Below are 18,447 nucleotides of genomic sequence, written 5' to 3'. Positions count from 1 at the left end.
AGTTTTTCATGTGTTCCTTAGTGATCAAATTTAGGACCATTGCTCTTCTAAATTTTTATCAATGACCTAAGCTGTCTTAATACTGCAATTACAAATATTTCTTATTTGCTGATAATTTGAAAATATTTAGGGGAATAAACTCTATTGCAGACATGGTGTTCAAATAATAAGTTATCTATTAATGCTAGAAAATGTTTTGCAATGTCATACTCTGGCAGAAGGTATTCTTTGGGCGTCAGTTGGACACACTATTGGTAAAAACCATTAAAATTAGTCAACATGATTAGTCAACAAGGATCTAGGGGTAGCTTTTTTACTTCTTCTAGTTTCTCTGTACATGTTCATCGATTGCTAGCAAATTCTTATGAGATTTTAGGGTTTATTAAAAGAAATAATAAACATTAGAACCAATTTTTTTAACTATATCAAACTCTAATAAGAAGTAAATTAGAATATTGTGCTTTACTGTGGTAATACATTCCTAAATCCGAAAGTGAAAGTCTTGAGGTCCTCCAAAACAAATTTCTTAGATTTATACATTAGATGTTTTCTCATCCATGCCCCTTTGATTTTCCTGTTAATAATTTAAGCAGTACTTTTTTCCTTCCCTAAATTGTCTCTGAGAAGAAAGTCATCTCTTTTTCCATTTATTTATGAAATTATCAATGGTACTGTTGATAGTGAGATTTTACTGGAGAATGTAAATTTGTATGTACCCAGGCCTAACGTTAGGAATTTAAATTTCTTTTTACCGCCTAGATATAAATCAACAACTCATTTTAGTTTTCCATTGTTTTTAGGTTTTAAGATTTCATAATAACCATTCTGATGATCTGGATGTATTTTTTGATAAACTTAATTTATTGTTAAAGAAATTTTGCAACATTTTTGTTTAGTTCTTATTTTTGTTTTTAACATTTTTTGTGTTTAGGAGTAAAAATTTAATTAAATAATCAAAGTATACAATTTAAGTGATTGGTGTTTTGGATTAAGCTGTTATCATATAATCTAAAACAAGCGCGTGTACGGACAAACTTTTATTTTCGTCCAAGGATTTAAAATTTTTGTACTATGGGGTATTTGGCTACGAGAAGTCGATTGAATTTGGTCACAAGGCCCTTACACTGGAAAAAATCCAGTTTCCGCCCTACAGCCCTTTAAAGTGCAGATATGTTATCGTCATTCCCTTTTTGTAGCTGCAGTAAATAAAACAGCCGATACAGGTAATTTGTATATAAATCTATGAATTTATAAAGGTGTATTAAAATGTTTTCTTTGTATCATCTAAAATTTGTTCAATTTGATAAACGTACAACAAAATTTCTTTAATTTAGCAAAATAACTTATCTAATAAATTTAATGTTTAATTCAATCCAAGCAAAGTTCGGTCTCCGGGTATTTTATTCATATTCATGGTTATCTGTCAGCATAGGTTTGAATTATTTAAAATTGTTTAATTTACTTATGTTTGTACATTATCTTGTGATTAATCATAACTAAATTAAGATATCTGTATCGGAGCATTGTTCTGTAGCTGTAACATAAATTAAATGCTCTATAAATAACATCTGATACTGTTCTTTAAGCTACCTATGTTCGCGTGGCGTCTTTACTAGTTTGACTAGAGTTGGGACTATCTCTATCTCTTTCTAACAACATTTATAACTTTCTACTCAGTTCGTGGCATACAGACGCTAGCCTTCTAATCTGTTAACCAACAGATGCGGTCTCATATGTTTCTTATCTACACCTCTGATAAATTCCTCTGAAGAATAGTTCGCAAGAATACAACTTCAACTAGGTGTAAGAATATGATGATAAATAGAGCATTATCATTGCAAATTTTAAATGTGTCTGAGTTTTTAGACCCGAACCATGCTCGAACTAAATTCAAAGAAAAAATAATAGAATTAGAAAAGAAGGTTATATATCTTATTCCATCTATTTCAAAATTTTGACTTCTGAGCTCTGAGCTCTGGAACAAAAACCCAGCTAGAGTTTACATCCAGGCAACCTCTTTAAGAAGTATAAATCTATGTTTATTCGAAAAAAATCGTAAACCAGCGTTATCAATATTTTTAGGCTTTTGTTGCAGAATTGTCGGATTCTTTAGACTATTATATGTCATCGCTTGATTTAAGCCGGCCAGGTGAATGTCTTTTAAAAAACTACGGTGCCACGAAACTCATCAAGCCAGCGACAAATCTCTTCATCATCTAGTAGATTTAAATTTAGTTTAATTTAGCAATCAATATAAACTCTGTGAACCAGAGATTACACTGTGTGCCTTTTGTTGCGCCACAAACATTGCACTGGCGTCAGGCGTGTGAGCTCAATAGCAGGCCGCTATATTAGCAATAAATTCAGAACCTTATATATATGGTTCTGTATACAGTACATTGATATTAGTGGCCTACTACCGCGCACCTGTTTTACGCATACCAAGGTCAAAGTTTCCTCCCTTGCTACACGGGAAAAATAACTTAGTTATTTTAGCTTCAATTTGACGTACAAAACGTTAGTTAACTTGAATAGTATCCAAGCAATTACCATTAAAAATCCCGGCATTCTTTTATAAACGCCCTGTATGTACTACTTTTAACTTACATTGTTTTCTCGGCTCCTCGATGGGTGGAAAAATAGCGGGACCTCGGATGTGCTAACTGAGTGTGTGTGAGTGCTTAGGTCCTCGGTTGTGTGGAAAAACAACGGGACCTCAGATGTGCTAACTGAGTGTGTGTGAGTGCTTAGGTCCTCGGTTGTGTGGAAAAACAACGGGACCTCAGATGTGCTAACTGAGTATGTGTGAGTGCTTAGGTCCTCGGTTGTGTGTAAAAACAACGGGACCTCGGAAGTGCTGACTGATAGTGTGTGTGTGCTTGGGTCCTCGGTTGTGTGGAAAAACAACGGGACCTCGGAAGTGCTGACTGAGTATTATGTGGGTGCTTAGGTCCTCGGTTGTGTGGAAAAACAACGGGACCTCGGAAGTCCTGACTAAGTGTATGTGTGTGCTAAAGACCTCGTTTGTCTTAAAAACACCGAAAAGTACCAATTAATTTGTTTAGTGCTTGTGAAGTTTTTAAGGTAAAAATGGTAGGCTAAGATTTTCAGAGAGGTAAAATATTTAAAGAAAGAACAAATGCCATTGTCATTAATTCTTAATGGTGTTCAATATAAGTAGAGAGTTCTGTGCCACCACTGGCTTTAGGGGGTTGCATAAGGTTGCATGAAGGGGGCTGCTTTCCTTGAAGAAGGGTCACAAAATTAACTGTAACATGATATGGAAGACATATTTTTGGGAATAAATTTAAGAGCATAAGTAAATTGTTGCATTTTTAAATTCACTTATATTTTTTTTGAGCACTTGTTTTTCCAAGATTTTCCAAGAGGACTAGACCCTCCTGATTCCTGGACCCCATCAACCCCCTGGTAAGTCCTTTCCTCTGAACAATATTCTGGTGACGCCTTTTCATTTAATTTTGTACTACGTTCACATAATGGTGCTTTAAGCTTTTGCCAAGAATTAGTTTACACATTATTTCAGACTAAGCAAGAGGGTCACGCCATTGTTAAAGAGATAAAATACATTGGTGATTTGCGGGCTTTGAACCCAGGAACTTTGGGAACGAAGTCCCGCGTCCTACAACTAGTCCAGCCCACTCTAATAGCTTTTAATCAGATTTTGCTACTAAACAATGACTTTAGATCAGGTCATCCAGTTGAGCATTTTTAGGACCTCGTTTGTCGGTACAGAAAAGTAAGACCTCGCTTTTGTGCATAGGGTTGGTATTTTTCAAACTGACTTAAAAAATTAATAAATAATGTTGTAAGGTATCTTATACATATACAGGGTGAGTTTTAATTGTCCCCCCCCCCAACTTTTTTCTACATTTTTTCAAATATCAATCCCAGACCACTTCCAAACATTGTTGGGTAGTAAGTACTTCATTTTGACAAGGTGGTCATTTCCGGCCGCCATCTTGGATCCGCCATATTGGATGCAAAATTTTTTTTTCAAATGTAAAGGTGGGGTTGTGACCCATTATTTCGAACTACATTTTTACCCTGATTACAATGCCGCAAACCGTTTTTAAAAATCTTGATTCATTCTAAAGTTACGAGGGCTTTTTAAAACTTTATTTTTAGCCCATTTTAACATTGTGCATTTACAAACTAAGACCATAATCCCAAAATAGTGCTAGATAATGATAAGTATACACTACCAGTAATTGTCCACCTATTTTCACTTGGTTATGACTGATGTATTTTTTTCGGCCGCCATCTTGGATCCGCCATTTTGAAATGTGATAAATTATTTTAAATATGAAGGGGGTGTTGTGACCCATCATTTTGAACTACTTTTTTAAGCTAAACTCAATGCCGCAATCCATTTTTTGTTATCAAGTTTAATGTATGAAATATTGAAATTTTTGTGTTAAAAATGTCAATATTTCAAAATCAAAAAATGAAAATGAAAAACGAATTATGGAATTGAGTTCAGCTTTAAAAAGTAGTTCGAAATAATGGGTCACAACACCCCCTTCATATTTAAAATAATTTATCACATTTCAAAATGGCGGATCCAAGATGGCGGCCGAAAAAAATACATCAGTCATAACCAAGTGAAAATAGGTGGACAATTACTGGTAGTGTATACTTATCATTATCTAGCACTATTTTGGGATTATGGTCTTAGTTTGTAAATGCACAATGTTAAAATGGGCTAAAAATAAAGTTTTAAAAAGCCCTCGTAACTTTAGAATGAATCAAGATTTTTAAAAACGGTTTGCGGCATTGTAATCAGGGTAAAAATGTAGTTCGAAATAATGGGTCACAACCCCACCTTTACATTTGAAAAAAAAATTTTGCATCCAATATGGCGGATCCAAGATGGCGGCCGGAAATGATCACCTTGTCAAAATGAAGTACTTACTACCCAACAACGTTTGGAAGTGTTCTGGGATTGATATCTGAAAAAATGTAGAAAAAAGTTGGGGGGGGGGACAATTAAAACTCACCCTGTATAATGAATAATCAATAGCAATCATAATTTAAATGGTTTTTGTTAATTAAATAAAAAATGTTTTAGTTGAAGACCCCCAAAGTGCTAATACGGTACGAGACCTCGCATGTGCTAATACAACGGCACTTCGCACATCCGAGGTCCTCCTACACGTCCTTGTGCGTGTGTGTGGGTGTGTGTCTGGTTGTACATAGGTACAGATCGGACCTGTGGTCCGATTTTGATGAAATTTGGTATGTAGGTACTACTACACGGTATTTCCGGGTATTTTTAGTCTTTTAATTTTTATTTTTAACGGTGATTTTTTGTATAAAACCCATAAAATAACAAAAGATTTTGTTTAAATGCGCTCCAACTATTTTAATTCAAGTTTAGTATATTATAGCCCTTTTAACTCTTAAAGAGTGCACAAAAATAAGTGCAATGGAGTATAAACCCCATTGCTGTAAAAATTTGGGTTCTTTTGTGTTTGTTTTCCATAAAAACCCATAAAATAACAAAAATATGATTTCCAAAAAAAAACTGCTCAATCGGTTTTGATTAAAATGAAATATACTGTATTATAGTCTTTTTTTTACTGTAAACAAAATGTTACAACCCTAATTGCTATAAAAATTACTGCTCAAAAGTTAATGCATCTTTTGTGATTTTTCCAATAAAATTATAGTTAAACCCACCTTTTACCCATGATAAGAGTTGTTGACAAGCTAATGAGAGAAAGTATGTGTTGGATTGCTGATACCCTTTATTTCACTCCACTCTCAACTCTTATTTCATTACCCCTCTGGTCCTTTGATCTATTTATCATTTTGCCTTACCTTTTCTCATTTTATTCAGTTTGATCTCAATTGTTAACGTTTCTTTAAATTGTATTTTATTCCCATACCAAACATTGATACTTCGAGCCCAGATATTGTATATCAGTCCTTCCTCTGAGATTAATACCCCACCTTTGACTCCACTTTTGCAACAAGAGTAGGCTGCAGCGTTGGCCGGAGCACTCAGGGCAGAGAGTGAGCAGATAGCCACAATATGACCAGAGTTGCGATCCTTCATGGAGGGTAGGAACTCCTTCGCCATCTGTACAACAGTCATACAATACTCAGGGCAGAGAGTAAGGAGATAGTCAAAATGTGACCAGAGTTGCGATCCTTCATGGAGGATAGGAACTCCTTCGCCATCTGTACAACAGTCATACATTACTCTGGGCAGAGAGTGAGCAGACAGCAACAATGTGACCAGAGTTGCGCTCCTTCATGGAGGGTAGGAACTCCTTCGCCATCTGTACAACAGTCATACATTACTCAGGGCAGAGAGTGAGCAGACAGCAGCAATGTGACCAGAGTTGCGATCCTTCATGGAGGATAGGAACTCCTTCGCCATCTGTACAACAGTCATACATTACTCAGGGCAGAGAGTGGGCAAATAGCCACAAAATGACCAGAGTTGCGATCCTTCATGGAGAGTAGGAACTTCCTCATCATCTGTACAACAGTCATACATTACTAAGGGCAGAGAGTGAGCAGATAGCCACAATTAGGCCAGAGTTAGGATCCTTCTTGGAGGGTAGGAACTCCTTCGCCATCTGTACAGCAGTCATACATTACTCAGGGCAGAGAGTAAGGAGAAAGTCAACATGTGACCAGAGTTGCGATCCTTCATGGAGGATAGGAACTCCTTCGCCATCTGTACAACAGTCATACATTACTCAGGGCAGAGAGTGAGCAGACAGCAACAATGTGACCAGAGTTGCGCTCCTTCATGGAGGGTAGGAACTCCTTCGCCATCTGTACAACAGTCATACATTACTCAGGGCAGAGAGTGAGCAGATGGCCACAATGTGACCAGAGTTGCGATCCTTCATGGAGGGTAGGAACTCCTTCGCCATCTGTACAACAGTCATACATTACTCAGGGCAGAGAGTGAGCAGACAGCAGCAATGTGACCAGAGTTGCGATCCTTCATGGAGGATAGGAACTCCTTCGCCATCTGTACAACAGTCATACATTACTCAGGGCAGAGAGTGAGCAGACAGCAGCAATGTGACCAGAGTTGCGATCCTTCATGGAGGATAGGAACTACTTCGCCATCTGTACAACAGTCATACATTACTCAGGGCAGAGAGTGAGCAGACAGCAGCAATGTGACCAGAGTTGCGATCCTTCATGGAGGATAGGAACTCCTTCGCCATCTGTACAACAGTCATACATTACTCAGGGCAGAGAGTGAGCAGACAGCAGCAATGTGACCAGAGTTGCGATCCTTCATGGAGGATAGGAACTCCTTCGCCATCTGTACAACAGTCATACATTACTCAGGGCAGAGAGTGAGCAGACAGCAGCAATGTGACCAGAGTTGCGATCCTTCATGGAGGGTAGGAACTCCTTCGCCATCTGTACAACAGTCATACATTACTCAGGGCAGAGAGTGAGCAGACAGCAGCAATGTGACCAGAGTTGCGCTCCTTCATGGAGGGTAGGTACTCCTTCGCCATCTGTACAACAGTCATACATTACTCAGGGCAGAGAGTGAGCAGACAGCAGCAATGTGACCAGAGTTGCGATCCTTCATGGAGGATAGGAACTCCTTCGCCATCTGTACAACAGTCATACATTACTCAGGGCAGAGAGTGAGCAGACAGCAGCAATGTGACCAGAGTTGCGATCCTTCATGGAGGATAGGAACTCCTTCGCCATCTGTACAACAGTCATACATTACTCAGGGCAGAGAGTGAGCAGACAGCAGCAATGTGACCAGAGTTGCGATCCTTCATGGAGGGTAGGAACTCCTTCGCCATCTGTACAACAGTCATACATTACTCAGGGCAGAGAGTGAGCAGACAGCAGCAATTTGACCAGAGTTGCGATCCTTCATGGAGGATAGGAACTCCTTCGCCATCTGTACAACAGTCATACATTACTCAGGGCAGAGAGTGAGCAGACAGCAGCAATGTGACCAGAGTTGCGCTCCTTCATGGAGGATAGGAACTCCTGCGCCATCTGTACAACAGTCATACATTACTCAGGGCAGAGAGTGAGCAGACAGCCACAATGTGACCAGGGTTGCGATCCTTCATGGAGGGTAGGAACTCCTTCGCCATCTGTATAACAGTCATACATTACTCAGGGCAGAGAGTGAGCAGACAGCAGCAATGTGACCAGAATTGCGATCCTTCATGGAGGGTAGGAACTCCTTCGCCATCTGTACAACAGTCATACATTACTCAGGGCAGAGAGTGAGCAGATGGCCACAATGTGACCAGAGTTGCGCTCCTTCATGGAGGGTAGGAACTCCTTCGCCATTTGTACTACAGTCATACATTACTCAGGGCAGAGAGTGAGTAGATAGTCACAATAAGTATATTTTCAACTAAAAAAGTTGGTTCTATGATATGCAAAAGTATTAAAAAGTTATAAGATTTACCAACAGGGTGCAGCACTATTATTTTTTGCATTCATGAAATCGCCTAATTTGAATCGCAACAAAAACTGTGATACGCAATGAGAACTGTCAAAGTAGAATTGTTTACAGTTATGTGCATGTTTTTAATTGCATGACAAATTTGTGATATTTTGCGAATTATTAATAGTTTATTTTCCTATATTGTTTAAGTGAAGTGGTAGAACATAATGGCTATAATAGATACGGTAAATTTAAAGAAGCAAATTTTATCAAAATGTGCCCTCCCCTATTGCAAACGCTAAGTTGGAGTATAACTGCAATAAGCATTTTACACTTATATGCCAGCCCTCTACGAAGGACGGTACTCCGCTAGTATAATTATATTTAAATACCTCTATTGAAGACTGAACCTATGTGATGGAAATACCTTTTTCTAAATTATGATGGAGATATAAAAACAAAGCTCACATAAAGATGAAACTGAAGCAGATGCTGGACTCAATGGATTCTAATGTCATTTCAGTCCCCACAGAAGAAAGTAATTCATGTTGTCCCAATAAACACTACGATAGGCATTATGTGTAAAGTGTGATTGTTGCAATAAACATCAGCTGTTTTGTCTTGTGTGCTGTGAGATTGATTAAATAAACATCAGATGTTTTGTCTTAAATGTAGCATCTTTGTTAATAAGTAATAGTAGAAAGATTTTGAATTTTAAATGCAGGCTTTACTATTCTTAGAAGACCAACTTGTGCAAAGTACTCAAAACTTTCTACATTTATGACCCTTTTCTGAAGCCAATGAATGATTATTGTCCTCACCCAGAAGTGGCTGAGCAGGTTGACTTCTACCACTGCGCGGAGGTCCGTGTCCGGCATGTCAGTCACAGTGTTGCCGTACATCAATCCTGCGTTGTTGACCAAGATGTCCACCGGGCCCAGATCCTCCGTCACCTCCCGCCTCAGTCTTTGGATGTCCTCTACCTTGGCTACGTTAGCAACGTACGCCTACAACCAGATCATGTTGTAGTGTAGTAATATGTATTAGATTGAGTAATAGTGTTTTCATAGTTTGTATTGTCTAATTGTAATTCAAAGGGTTGGTCGATTGTAAAGAAGTAAAATTTTGAACTAAATACAACACTCAAAAATTGACCTTGTTGTTATCACTTGTTGAATACAGTACTTCATTTGTGATTAAAAACTTGCTGGTTTTAGTTTTATGTAACATTTTCCTTTAATCCACCTCGCTTGTTATGCAAAGAAAAAGCGATATCATGACATATTGTTCGTTCAGTCACTCTTAAATCCAAACGCCAATATGAATTCTGTTTAACTTAATAATGGAAATGAAAGGTAAAAACTCTCCTAACCTTTGCTATCCCACCATTCTCCTGTATGTCCCTAGCTGTCTCCTGGGCGGACTGAGGGAACACATCCACCACTGCTACCTTGGCCCCTTCCTTGGCGAACCTCATGGCAAGTCCCTCGCCGAGCCCTCGCCCTGCCCCTGTCACCTAGAGAGGTATATGTACATCATGTAGGTACCAATCTACCGAGTCAATTGTTCCTGTTTTGCCAATGTGCCTAATTAATTAATTTGTTGATCTTTTATATTATGATACAACCGTATATCATACCTTATCGTATAAATTAAATATTTAAAAGCAATGTTTTTTTAATATCATGTACACTCAGATTAGGTATTCTTGGTACTATAATTAGTTAAATTATTTGATTATGGATAACATTGACTATAGTATTAAGTTTTTGCTCAAATTACCATCGTGACATTGAACACATTTCTGTTGATTCATGTAGAGTTGAATTCAACATGAGTTAAATTACAATTTGCGGTGAACGGGGTGAAGATGTATTACTACAACGCATCCGAACGTCGGCCACTATTCTCGCCAATTCAATAAAGCAGATACCTCCCGACCATGTTCGACAGTCTATACTGTACTGTACTTTGACCTTGTAATCCTACAATCAAGACACAATACTACTAACAGAAACAGTTGATCATAAAAATAAAAATAAAATCTACAGTTACTAATTAATTCAATAAATAATGCGTCAGAATTTTTTTTGCTGTTTTATAGAGAATGTATCGGATAGGGTCTTAGAGTGATACAATCAAAATAACAGTACCATTTGCAGTCAATACAATGCCGACGTAGTATCGAATTTCCCACATAACGAAAAACACAGATATGTAGGATTTATTTCGATTTAAAATGTCAGTGGGTGCATAAGGGTTTAAACAAAAACAGCTGATACAGAATGTCATATCCTCGACTAATATTGGTTAAAAACGTAGTCAAAGGACCGGTTGTCAAGGCCACGACCTTGGTACGTATCGTGCAAGTTCAGATCCAGTCACAGTAATTCTGCCCGACAACAGGTTCCGTTCTTTGCTTTGCTTTTATTTACAGACTTGACTGCAAGAACCGGCTTGATAAACTCAAGGAAACTCTTTGTGTTTTCAAACTCAAATAAACCCTACCCAAAACGTAGCCTGAACTTTGTAAATTAACATAATTTAAATTCGTTTTGTATTGAAACATGGGGGAGATAACGAATATTACTTACGGCACTAGCACCGACAGATCTATAAAATATTTTGACTCATCTAAACATAGATTTGTATTGAAGATGAAATTTAGTAAAGATTTATTTTCCCATCCAAAAATCGGCGTTATGTAACGTCTTAACGAAAGTCACACTAAGCAGGATGTGTGTTTTGCTTTGAGCATTGTAGCTTATTACAGTACTGTTACGCAAACACATTTTTATTTTAACGTTTAAAAGTAGGCACCCCTATTATTTTCTGAACCCACATTTGATTAACACTCCTGGATAAGACTCTTAACAAGGCTGCCTAATATTGTATGATTTCTGGGATGACACAATGCATGTTTTTACCAGAAGTAAACAAACCCCTGAGGCTCGTGTCTCGTCACGTGTCAGTCCATCTGATAACATCTACTGCCAGACAGAGAGGAACAACACATTAGGTCATTAGGTCATTAAACTGTGACGACAAATATACTACGGTATATAGCCACCAGCCACCGCAGCCTCTTGTATAACTTTCTAGCGAACAGTAGGTGTTTCCTGTGACTGGGAGTGGTTTTCGGGATTTGAACCTAACTACGAACTGCTAGATTACTACTGTGTGTTGCCAGACAACAGCTCTGCGACTGTGACTGACCACGAGACCAAGCAACACCAATATTAAAATCTTCCTGCAGCATCTTGTCGTACAGTTATTAGTTGAGCCATCGACTGTGTGTAGAATTAGACATACCATTCCCATGCTAGGAGTTTTACAATAAAAATAAAAATTTAAAATTTATAAAAATTAAATGAATTAAAAATATATAAATAATAAATAAAAGGAAATTAATTTTTTTATTATTTACTTTAGTTTCCAAAAGTCGATAGTCAATATGTTTAAAATCCAGGAGACACTTACCAGCACAACCTTATCTTTGAGGGATTTGCCTGCAGGAGGGACGATCTTCCTGAGGACGCTGTACAGTATTGCTGGGAGGATGCTCAGCATCAGTCCGAGGGTCTGTACCATCAACAGCAGAGGACTCCTGATGCCGGGTAGTCTGTCAGCTGGCGGCTGTAGCGGCTCTGGGCCACCGTCCTCCGCCGTGGCAGGCAGCGAGTCCCCGTCCTCGTAGTGCGGGGCTCCGTCCTTCTGGGCCGTCATCTCTGTGAACATTCTTCAACTCAGCAATAATATTAAATTTCCATTTCACAGATGTAGCCAGTTAGAATTAAAACATTGACACAGTTCAATCGAGCCACCGACAGAGTATGCTGCCGTCATATACGCCGACCTTTTAAACCTGGGCTAACAGACGACTCGCCGTCAACTGCGGCATCTTTAATGCCAAATAAGCTATCAAAGTATCAAACAAGTAAAGAATGAATTAGATTTTTACAGAAGCACTCTTCATGCCCGCATAATGCCTCTTCATGCTTTTGTGGTTCATTTTTCTATGTCCTCTTGAAGTTTTAAACCTGGCGATAATGTTTTCACTACTGTGAAATTACATGTTTTCGTTACATGTTTATCACCTGTGAAAATTAATCATTACATTTTTTTACTACGGAAAAAGAATGTTTGCAATGGGAAATTAATCTTTACTGTCTTTTTTCGATTTTGCCAACGTAAAGAAACTCAACTGTTTCAATTTTAACAACCAAAACTGTACTACCAAAATAAATTTTAAAATTGAAGGCATTACCTAAAAAATTCTATGGGTTTTGTAACAAAGAAACATACAAAGTCTGTTTTAATTAAGAAACGCTTGAATGTGGGTCTATACATATTCTCGACCATTTAAAGTGCTCGATAAATCTCGTATTTCAAACATGGTCTGAAATGTGTAATGACTCACTTTCTACTCTTGTTATGAAATATACTATTGAAGAAGATAGTATTTGCCATTAAATGCGAGTTAATTTTAATAAATGGTATTGAAATAAATTAAAACCCTTTACAAAAAAGTAAATAATATAATAATAATATAATAAATGATATAGTATAATAGATTTCTTATTTGTCCTATATTGTAATACATTGTTGGGTAATATGAATGTACACAAAGAGTGCATTCTATTTTACCAAGCCTCCAAGCTTGTTTGTTTTCCATTGTTCGCATTACATTTGAGTCATTCCTCGTCAGGTGGAGGATGTTTTGTAGACCACGACATGCCTTACTTGTACATTAGTTGACATTTGTTGACATCGCTGTGTTTACAGAATCATCCTGATAGTGTATTTGAACATCGATGGTTATACAGTATCTGAGTCGTCAGATAGTATGTTTGATTTGTTTTATGTGAGTACTAAATAAGTAAATCCGTTCGAACTATAATAATTATCTACTATTATAATATACTATTATAATAATAAGTAAAATTAATTAATTTAATAACTGAACTAAAATAACAGGCATTTACATTATACCACTGCACAGTGTCATTTTTCATATGATTTCATCGTCACATACGAATGGATTGAACAAAAACGAATCTTATTTCAAGATAATATGTAATGCATTTTTACTGTCTGTGAGGTACAACATTATTACATATAATTTGATTTGTCGTTAGCAAAGTCGCGACGGTGTATGCTATTGTTGATAATTTACAACAACCTGATAAGTGGAGACATCGTCAACATACGCTCGCTGCGCAGCTCATCGTTATTACGGACGAGAATGCGCCATCACACAAGCTAAGGTGTAACACAACAACATGTTAATTTGTATTTCCAGTAATAAAATGCTCGTAATTCCTGGTTAAAATTATGAAATCCTGCACGTATGATAGCAAAAGTGCAATTTTATGTCCGTAAATTAATTAGCATCGATCCAACACGTGACGTCCTTGTAAACAGCATCTCTTCTCAATGTATAAAAACCTCAATAAAAAATAAAACAAACGCTAACTTGATATTAGTCAATGTGATATGTTTCGATTTATACTAAGATTTATTTGCGTCCGTAAATATTTGAGGAGTCTGAATTCACAATATAATATTATTAATTGTTTAGCAATGTTCACGCAAGATTTTTTTATTATTTTAAGTAAACGTTTGATTTAACAGTGTAGTTTAAACTGAATTTTTTAGGTAAAAATATGTTTTTAATGCACTAGTTTAACTGGGAACGTATTTGACATGAACTTATGATGAAAAATGTCACAATGAAACTAATACACCTACAGTTACTTTTATCTATTATAACAATAGACTACGATTGCATTCTCAAATGTTTAGTAAACAATTAAAAGTAGGTATTTTTGATTACAAACCTTTTTTAAACATCGTAAAATGGACACTCAAAAGCACCTACAGTCGTGTAACCACTATAGTATTTTAAAAATCAAACAGAGTTAGTTGTCAATCATCAATAAAATCATGCATAACAGCATTGATTGAAAATTAACAAAAACTGCGTCATTATTACCGCCCTACCTCAGAGTGTGGTGGATCGTCGCAGACGTGCCACTAACAACAGACTGTTGTCTGTGTCTGTGCTGTGCTCGCTGTGGAGACGTCGTCCCTGAGGTCCCTACTAGTAGTTGTAGGCAGACGAGGGGACACGCTGGACCCTGGACCTGGACCTGGACCTGGACCTGGACCTGGATATTCGGAATGTCGACTGGCCCACCAAGGTCAGAGGACAGAACTAAACCGGGAAACAAAACTCAGTTTACATAACTGTCTGTATATGACCATAGGTCCAACGTAATAACGTGGTGCAAAGACCTATAACAATGCTACAAAACTCAGTTTACATAACTGTCTGTATATGACCATAGGTCCAACGTAATAACATGGTGCAAAGACCTATAACAATGCTACAAAACTCAGTTTACATAACTGTCTGTATATGACCATAGGTCCAACGTAATAACGTGGTGCAAAGACCTATAACAATGCTAAAAAACTCAGTTTTTTCAGTTGCCTCTTAAACGAAGTCTGAGAGATTACCTGGCAGGTTCGGGGTAAAACAAAATGTGTGATAAAATTGTATTAACCTCAATCATCCATTTATTTCCAATGGACAACTCAAATTGCAATAATGCATACATTTACTTCTTATGGTAGAATGTGTAATAGCTGGAAACAACAACTTGAGTAAACAACAGTAAAATGACAAAATAAACATTACATAATAAAGAACAAGAACATAAATAAAGAATAATTAACCATTTCGAATTTAACTACTGTATGTGATGGTAACACGAATGAGCATGATAGGCAATGTGCAAAAGAAAGACATTTCAAAGTAGCAAACAGGGTAACACATGAGTTATAATTTAATAGACAAGAGATATACATTAACTTGGACTTAATATTTACTTTTACGCTTAATATTTATAGTTACTAGCGGTCGTCCAGTGGTCGAAAGCTCGACCAAAAACATGTAATGTACACGTATTGACTATTGGATACTGAAGTAGACATTCCATCTATATAGACCAGCTGTCGCCATTTTTTTATTAAAAAACATGTAGTTGTATGAGCCAGTCACCAAATGAGTGTCTTAATTTCTATTTTCTACCTTATTTATTGTTGCTGACAAAGTTGATGGGTCATAACAGTTGCTATACCTCACAGTAAGTCAATCCATAAAGTTGACTTGGTAAAAAAACCATAGTTTATTTGACAGAAATTAGTCATTTGGATCAGCGCAATCTGTTGGCGGCTCACATCAACTACTTAGAATTTAATTAAAAAACTGATGACAATGGGGATGGAATTTAAAGGTACAAGCATCAGGCTTCTCTATTTTCACCCCACACTGTAAATAAAACATGTGATTGTAATTTCTTCCATTTGTTTTGATTTTCTGTTTATATTTCGTTGTTATCTCGGCACCAGCATGACAACCCATAAAGCCCATGTTAATTTTTTTTAATTTCAAATCCATTTTTTGTGCTTATATTTGAGCCTATTTTAATTTTTAAAGGGATTCTGCACTTCTAGGAACATAAATCTTTCTAACAGTATGCGTAGATTTTCCCTGCGATGCAAACAGGCTGAGAAAAAAGATTTTAAAGAAACATGCTTGCCTATTAAAATATAGATGACGGAATGACCGACATACCTGATAGTAGGAAAAAATCTGATTACAATTAGGTCCAATTAACCTATCCACGGAGTTTAAAAAATACCAAATTGAATTCAAGTAAAAAATTACGGAAAATGCCAACATGAAATTTTAAAATTATAGTCGTTTTCCAATAATTTATTGGTTGCTGAGAAAAAACTCAGTTACCAAAAAATGCAAACTACTATTACATTCATAGCAATTATTTGGGGTTTTCATCAGCCTCGTCACTGTACTTTGTAGGGAGATACCCTTTTATCCAATTTTAAAAAGTTGGAAAATATTGAAAATTTCACATCATACTACTGTATAAGAAAAGGGTGTGCGAAAAGGCCGTGTGCCTTTTTGCAAAGCTTTTGATTATCAAAGACACAACAACGTCTGTTGTTTACTGTTTCGTTAAGTATTAAAATGGATCTGTTTGAACACACAAATACTGCCAATTAAAGACGCTGTTTCAGACATTCGTGGTGTTTAAATTATTTTAAATATCCAGTCAGTATAGTAGACCTTAAGGGTCTTAGATGATGCCAGGGTATGTATGGATTTACAAGCACAATAACAAAATAAATCATTCAACTTGTCTCTAATTGATGCAATTATTACATCTGAACATATATGTAGCTTTTGCACGTTATTGCAGCACAGACTGTGTAGAAGCACCATCTTACTTGATTTGTCCTTTTCATTTCTCATTATTGTAAACCAATACATAAGTAAACTGCTATTTAGTAATTACTTGAGCTCAAGTCAACCAATAGCTTGCATCGTGCACGAACGTCTAATGATTCAAAGTTGGCCACGATTGATGGTTCGCGCCTCAGTGAGTTTGTATCATCACCTCATCAACGTCAGCATCTCACACACAGCTGATCATTACGTGTGACAGTAAATACCTAGCTTAGATAACTCGGGCAAATAATGTTGAGGGACGTTAAAGTTAAACTGTACAGGTGTTGATTGTTATGGCTTAAAAATTAGGTTAACAGTGACGTTTAAATGCCTTGTAATAATTTTAATATCGGAAGTTTGTTTGTGGATGGATATAGTTTGTATTAGTTAATATTTTTTTAGATAGGCTACCACTACATACTTTACCATTGTATTTAATTGCGAAAGCCTACTTGATGTCTCTTCAATGACTTATAATGTGTGATGGTTAACTTACAATACCTCACATTTAATCGTAAACATGGTTAAAAAATAAAACGATATTTTTATTATTGTTATAATTAAATCAAATAAAGTGTAGCATTTTACAAGCATGATGAAGAGACCTTTTAAAGATATCTTGACCTGGATTCATTATTATTTACACTATTAAAATCCTAATTCAGGCGCATTAAATTCGTCGTCAATATCGTAAAAACAAAACTAGTGACATAAACAAATGCTTGTACAGACATCTCAGTTGTAATGCAGTTTATAAACTTATAACAATCTTTGTGTTTGTCACAATATTCTTACGTAATTTTACCAACTAAAATATTTTAATCTAATAGAAGGTGAAATTGGGGAACTTTAAAACATGGGACTGCTGTTTAAGTTAGAGTATCAATTTTTTGTCTGGATTTCTATCTCAATCGCTATTAAAATACTTAACAATAAGCCTAACTTACCTGATTACTAGCTGTGCGTAAAACTCGCTCTACTTGGGCACAGCCGAAGTTCACCGCTGTGGTATGAACACCAGGCACAAGATAACGATGGAGTAAGATAGTTGTTTACCCGGCGAGGATAACGACACTAGTTTAGTAGACAACTGACAAATTAGCGATTCACTTTCCATTCTTCCGTTATTGGTCTCCGTTGATGTTCAGAGTCGGAAAGTCCCCAAAGCACGTGGCTGAGCATTGGCTTTAGAAACGGCAAAATAAAGCAAAAGTCTATTAAGTACCTAACGCCTTTAACCCCCAAAACCCATAAATCTTAAGTAAGAATACGAGTAGACCACTCAAAAACATTGTTCCTCTTAATTCCTTAATCGAAAGCAAATCGTCTGAAAAGATTTAAGGAAATTAGATCCTATTGTTCCATTAAATCGGTAAATAACAAATTATTGTGATTTGGAACTAGCATTATGGAATTGGTGAAAAATAAGTCTAAATATAATGGATTGTCTTGTTTTGACAATTGTAGTTTGCAATTTAAGTACAAATAGCTGAGGATTAAATAAGTAGGTTTACCCAATGTTATCAGAATGTATCCTTTATGGATAACGATAACAGTTTACTAATACTCTATAAAAATAATATGGTAGTTTTAAATTTACATTTTTATAGAATTTTCTTTGTAATCATTAGGAGTACAATCACGCTTCAATATACATTTTTTTAGTTAAAAAATGATTTGGAGTGAAATTGCAAAAGCTATTGTT

At 36.5% G+C, this 18,447-nt stretch overlaps 1 protein-coding gene across 1 annotated transcript in view; it reads right to left on the bottom strand.

The window, feature by feature from the left end:
• The window catches only part of LOC128982440 (17-beta-hydroxysteroid dehydrogenase 13-like), a 31,160-nt gene extending 16,839 nt beyond the window's left edge, over window positions 1-14,321 (bottom strand). The window contains exons 1-5 of the mRNA XM_054401403.1: window positions 14,266-14,321; window positions 11,906-12,153; window positions 9,798-9,941; window positions 9,247-9,432; window positions 5,974-6,103 (exon numbers count right to left, since the gene is read on the bottom strand). Coding sequence (XP_054257378.1) covers window positions 5,974-6,103; window positions 9,247-9,432; window positions 9,798-9,941; window positions 11,906-12,153; window positions 14,266-14,278 — 721 coding nt within the window. The 5' untranslated portion in view covers window positions 14,279-14,321. The remainder of the gene's footprint in view (window positions 1-5,973; window positions 6,104-9,246; window positions 9,433-9,797; window positions 9,942-11,905; window positions 12,154-14,265) is intronic.
• Between the last annotated feature and the right edge of the window lie 4,126 nt (window positions 14,322-18,447).

Source organism: Macrosteles quadrilineatus, unplaced genomic scaffold (genome assembly GCF_028750875.1).
Source record: "Macrosteles quadrilineatus isolate MER2022 unplaced genomic scaffold, UCM_ALF_1.0 Scaffold_1__1_contigs__length_201487025, whole genome shotgun sequence".
Taxonomy (NCBI): domain Eukaryota; kingdom Metazoa; phylum Arthropoda; class Insecta; order Hemiptera; family Cicadellidae; genus Macrosteles; species Macrosteles quadrilineatus.
Note: the sequence above shows the minus strand (reverse complement) of the source record. Positions and strands in the feature narration are given on the sequence as shown.